Source organism: Pristiophorus japonicus, chromosome 15, assembly GCF_044704955.1.
Source record: "Pristiophorus japonicus isolate sPriJap1 chromosome 15, sPriJap1.hap1, whole genome shotgun sequence".
Classification (NCBI taxonomy): domain Eukaryota; kingdom Metazoa; phylum Chordata; class Chondrichthyes; family Pristiophoridae; genus Pristiophorus; species Pristiophorus japonicus.
The window spans coordinates 17,599,705-17,605,301 of NC_091991.1; the positions used below are offsets into that span (position 1 = coordinate 17,599,705).

At 48.6% G+C, this 5,597-nt stretch overlaps 1 protein-coding gene across 1 annotated transcript; it reads left to right on the forward strand.

The window, feature by feature from the left end:
- The first annotated feature begins 3,369 nt into the window (after positions 1-3,369).
- On the forward strand, positions 3,370-5,115 carry LOC139281362 (putative nuclease HARBI1). Its single transcript, XM_070901514.1, has 2 exons — positions 3,370-4,169; positions 5,055-5,115. The coding sequence occupies exons 1-2, from the start codon at positions 3,370-3,372 to the stop codon at positions 5,113-5,115; spliced, it is 861 nt and encodes a 286-aa protein (XP_070757615.1).
- The last annotated feature ends 482 nt before the right edge of the window (positions 5,116-5,597 follow it).

The window sequence follows — 5,597 nt, forward strand, 5'->3', positions numbered from 1 at the left end:
AATTTTTTGCGGCACTGTGTCAGGCGTCAGGCTCCTGACGACCACACTGCTGGCCAAGACCTCCTGGGCCACTTCCCTTCACATTGCCCTGAAGACCTGGGCAGTGACCTCCCTCCAGTGACCGGGAACAGCACTGCCCTCCTTCTTTCTACACCTGCGACCAGTGCCTCCAATGCCCGGTCGCTGAAACAGCGATCTCTCTCCCTGGGACTGGGATCAGCCATGAGGTTAAGTTGCTTGCAGGTCACCTTCAGAGCCAGCAATGTAGAGAATGAGACTGCGCAGAATGGTGGAACCTCCACTTTAAGAGCTGAAAAGAGCCAGTGGAACATGATGATTCCCGATTGCATTGCACGTGAAATTCATTATCACTCAGCTGCTAGAGCCCCTGTAGCACCCTATGAGGTCATTAGCCCTTGATTTAATGCTCCAGTTCTTTCTTGCTGAGCTAACAAGTAATTCCCAGGAGCTCAGAATGATTAGTGCGTGGCGCTGCTTTTTCAACTTTTCAAAGGGGCGCTACTGAATTTGTAGCCCTATGATTTTAAAAAAAGAGTTTAACAGGACTGACTAAAAATTATTCCTTTCATGCCAGTTAGCTGCAGCGGCGCCTTTGATTATCCAGATTGGAGACAGCATTGTAAGATGGTAAAAAAGATCTAACAGCTGATGGCAGCTTTTAATAAATGAACCATCTGACATTGCCGTCTGCTTGCTCAGACACTGCTCCCCAACATGTAACTGCACTGCAATGTCCGCAGTGTGCTACAACGGCTGCTCAATTCAATATTAAGGACAGTCACCCCACCAATCGGGAAACAGACTGAAGTATAATCAAACACAGAATTCATTCGACAGATTGGAGGATGGCTCTTAACAGACAACAACCTGGGGCTATAATTCACATCAGTTATTCATGTTATTCTCAGATTAGTTTGGAGGAACCAGAACTCGTGAACAGAACATATGAATTAATCAGTCAGGAACAGTTTAAGATCTCCAGCAAGTTATCTGGGGCAAGGCTGTCCAGGTACATATTGCATTTGGACCATCACGACAGGAATTGTGGAGCATACATATTTACATTGTGTTTGTAAAACTGACGATCCTGTATTAAAGTGATAATTAGCAAGAAAGTGAGTGACAATTAGTGATGAATGCTGTACATTCCAGCATAATCAACCCTAGCATTTCTTATTACGCCACATAAAGGACACCTTTACATTCACATGTGTCAAACTTTAATCTATGAGGATATAATCTGGAGCTCTTGATACATATGGTCTAGTAGTGTATTGACTTTTTCAGGAAATTAATCATTACCTAATATAGATGATATGTGACAACTGTTTGTGGTATGGAACACAATAATTTACACTTAAGTGACAAGGTCATCAATGATATCATGACTATGGTCATAACTATGGACAGACTTCATATATCACTAAAGCTGTTTGTGTATTCTAGTTGTATCACACGCATAGCTACAGCACGTGAGGAAATTAGCAAAAAATATATTGTGGCACAAATAAAAATTGTAGGATCAATTTTTAATACGGTACAGTTTCTCAATCATTACAGAATGTTACGTGGCATGTTATTACTAAGGCTCTGTATTCCAAGTTTTACATTTTTTTTTATTGAAAAATTACAATTTTTTCCCTCAGACCATTTTGTACTTTCTGATTTTTGGTCTTCCATTATCCTCTGATTGAAAAAAAATGCTTTTCCATTTATTTTGTCTGGATTTGAATTGCAAATAGATTCCCCAGAACTTTTGCACGTTCCACGTGGCCTCCATTTTGATTGAAAAAATACTCACACATTCAAAGAATACACTGAGAATAAATGCTAATAGCCTGCACATGGCTTTTTTCAACTATATATAAGATCGTTCTTTTTCCTATGATTATTTCTGATTTTTACCTGTTTTTAAAAGGTTCAAGGTGTACACTGAGAAAATCTGGAAATATTTTCCAAAGCAAATTGAAAAAGTAGAGCTCCAGTTAGTATCTATTACTATAGATTGGTACAGATGAGGGGGTGGATCTTGACTTTGTAACATGGTGTAAATGGGTGATAGTGAATCGGCAGCCTGTTTAACGTCTCTCCCAATTTTTAGTTCCACTCTTCTTGGCTTCACCAAGTCCAGATTCACCCTGACCAGTTTTGGCCTTAAATCTTTGCCCATCTGTTCTCACATGTTGATATGTCCATTCATTCTTATTATTCTACTTGCAATGAAACAGAAAATGTTGAAAAACAACACACAATCGATGAGTCTGTTCAGCAGCTGTAATACTGTTCTGTCCAAAATAACACCCTGAATTTTTTCTTTCAGATGTAATGGACATGCTGTGCACTGTCTCAATGTATTCTGTTTCCAATTTTCTTCCTTCTGCTCCTCTTCTGCTGAGATACTGGCTGCAGTTGGTGTACAGTTTCTCAGGCTCCAGGCTCTAATGGGAATGGTAGCATAGTGGTTACGTTACTGGGCTAGTAATCCAGAGATCTGGTCTAATGATCCAGAGACAAGGGGGCCGAAATTCAGGGTCCTGGGAGGGACCGTTACCACGGGTTTTCGGCGGCCAATCAGCAAAATCGATTGGCTGACGCGTTCTGGCCCATTGCCCCCCACCCCGACGCATATTCAGCACGGTGGGGGGGGGGTTTCAGTGGTGAGCACTTCCGGCGAAATCAGCCGACTGAAGCCGTGGTGATGTCATCAAGGTGCGCACCGCTGCTACACGGCCACGTCATCCATATTGAGGTATAAAAGAGAGGGTTTTTTTAAACAGTGTCCCCGCCAGCTTTTTGGGTCAGAGCACTTTGCCGCGATACTCGACACCGCTGGAGGAGGACAACGGAGGATTCCTGCGATCGTGGGTATTTTTGCTGCAAACTTTTGGTCGTGGTTTTTTGTATTTGTTTAACCTGCTGAGAGCACTTTATAATGTTTTGGAGAGTTTTCAGGACTTTGAGCTCTGACTGATTAGTGGAGGTCTGTAGGCCTCATTCTGTGCTCCATAGGCCTGCTTGCCAGGATGCAGCCTTCAAACACAATGGCAGCCTTGTCCACCTTGTCAGACACAGGGCGGCACGCAGGAGAAGGCGGCGCTATCAGCAACGTGCAGAGAGGCAGAGGGCAAAGGAGGCAGCAGCCATGCCTGCCCAACATCCAGAAAGGCCTGCAGATGTGCGCGGATCTGCACATAGAGAGGGTGTCCAGGAGTAGATGGCATCAGGAGGAGGGTCAGGTACATTGATCCCCTGCCCCACCACATACTGGGCCAGCAGCCTTGCCAGCATCAGCCTGAAAAGGTGCATGACCATGAGCAGGACCAGGGAGATGGTCACCATCCAGCTGCCATGGGAGGTGGCCAACACAGAGCTGGAGAAAGGAGGCCCTACCCTCAAAGGGTCTACAGATGTCACTTCTTCCTCGAGCTCAGTGATGAGCAATGCCTGCGAAGGCTGAGATTCAGAAAGGAGGTACTGTGGGAGCTCGGCAATGTGTTGCGCCAAGATCTAGAGCCTCACACAAGGCTCAGGACTGCCCTGACCATTGAGACCAAGGTCACCACAGCTCTGAACTTTTATGTTACGGGGTCTTTCCAGTCTGCGACTGCAGACATTGCCAACATCACCCTATTTTCTGTCCATCGCTCCATCCGGCAGGTTACCGATGCACTGTACAGGAGAAGAGTGGACTATATCTCATTCCCGAAGACCAGGGACAAGCAGGTGGAGCGGCAGCCCGGATTTGCCCACATTGCAGGGTTCCCGAGGGTGCAGCGTGCGATCGACTGCACACACGTTGGGCTGAGGGCGCCACACCACCACCCCGAGATCTTTGTCAACCGCAAGGGGTCCCACTCCCTCAATGTGCAGCTCGTGTGTGACCACCAGTGTCGGATCCTGGCAGTTGGTGCGAGATACCCAGGCAGTAGCCATGAATCGTTCATTCTGCGCCAGGCCAGTGTGCCCACCGTCTTCACCGGCCCAAATCAGGATTGTGGTTGGCTGCTTGGGGACAAGGGATATCCGCTGTCCACTTGGCTGCTCACTCCACTACGGAACCCCAGGACAGCGACACAGCATGCCTACCATGATGCTCATTCTGGCACCAGGTGCATCATCGAGCACTGCATTGGAATCTTAAAGCAGAGGTTCCGTTGCCTGGACCGCTCTGGTGGCACCTTGCAGTACTCTCCTCAACGTGTCTCCATATTCGTGGTGGTCTGCTGCATGCTGCACAACCTGGCCCTCATGAGGGGCCAGCCACTGGAGGTCGAGCCAGCAGTACCACCTGATGAGGAGGAGGAGGAGGAGGAGGATCCCTGTCACCACCCAGCCAGGAGATGTCGTCCCCATCGCAACCCTGCAAGGGAGGTGCAGCTACGTCTGATAGCTGCTCGATTCACATAATCTCATCCACACATGACCCTTCAGCTCCCACTTTCCATGGCCATCCCAATGAGTGCCATCACACAGAATTGCCCACTCCCAAATAAAACACCTGGCCAGATATATGTGCCAAAAATAAAGATTTATCAAATGATGCAAGTCAGTCCAACACACAACAGAAACAAAAAGACTACCATAAACTAACACAAATCATACTTTTTTACGCCTGTGCATCTCCTTATAACACCTCTTACCCGTGCCTATCCTAACACTACGCCTAAGTGTCTCCCCTGAGGCTGCCTCATGGTTCTGGGAAGGCTGCTGTGATTGTTGTGTGGGAGCTACAGATGTCCTTGTCGGACGCCCTCGAACACCTTTGGGCCTGGAAGGGCCGGGTGCAGACTGGTTAGCACGCTCCTGGGAGGGTTCAGTCTGGTTTGGCTCGGGCGAGGCCATTCGTGGAGGCAATGACGGAGTGGCAGGTCTGGGGCCAGGAATGTTGTGGTCCTGAGAGAGCACATCATCAGGATCCTGGTCCGAGGAGCCTGAGTCACTCCCCAGGGGCAGGACACTACCACCACCACCAATCTGAGAGAGGTCAGGTCGGTGGTCTGGCTCGACACTGAAAGGTCCCCCGTGGCCCGTAGTGGAACCAGCCGTGAACACAACACTGAGGTGTCGGATGGCATCGAGCTGAGACTGCATTAGAGCAGACAGAGTCTCAAAGCCAGCAGACATGACAGCAGTTTGACGCTCCACGGCAGCAGTAAGGTGCTCGGTGACCTGTTACCCAGAGTGCATAAGAGCATTCTGAGCTTCCAGGGCCACGGCCATCCTCTCCAATCCACCACCGATGCGCTCATTCCCTCGCGCCTGTGCTGAAATGGCAGCTGCCACATCACCTGTAGGATCCACATAGTCTCTGTGGGAGTCCACCATCGCCTGCACACTGGGAACGATGGGCTCCATGGAGTGTGCAGAGCTGTCGACTATGTGGGAGGCGGACTCGTCCACACTCCTCACCACTTCCGATAGCCTCTCTTGCACCCTTGTCAGTGGCCCCAACATCTGGAAATGCATGGCTTTCACACTTTCATAAGCCGCTACATCGATGTCATCATCTGAGTCCTCATCAGTAGAACTCCGGTGCGGACTCACCCCCAGGAAAGGTGGCACCTGAATTTGCCTAG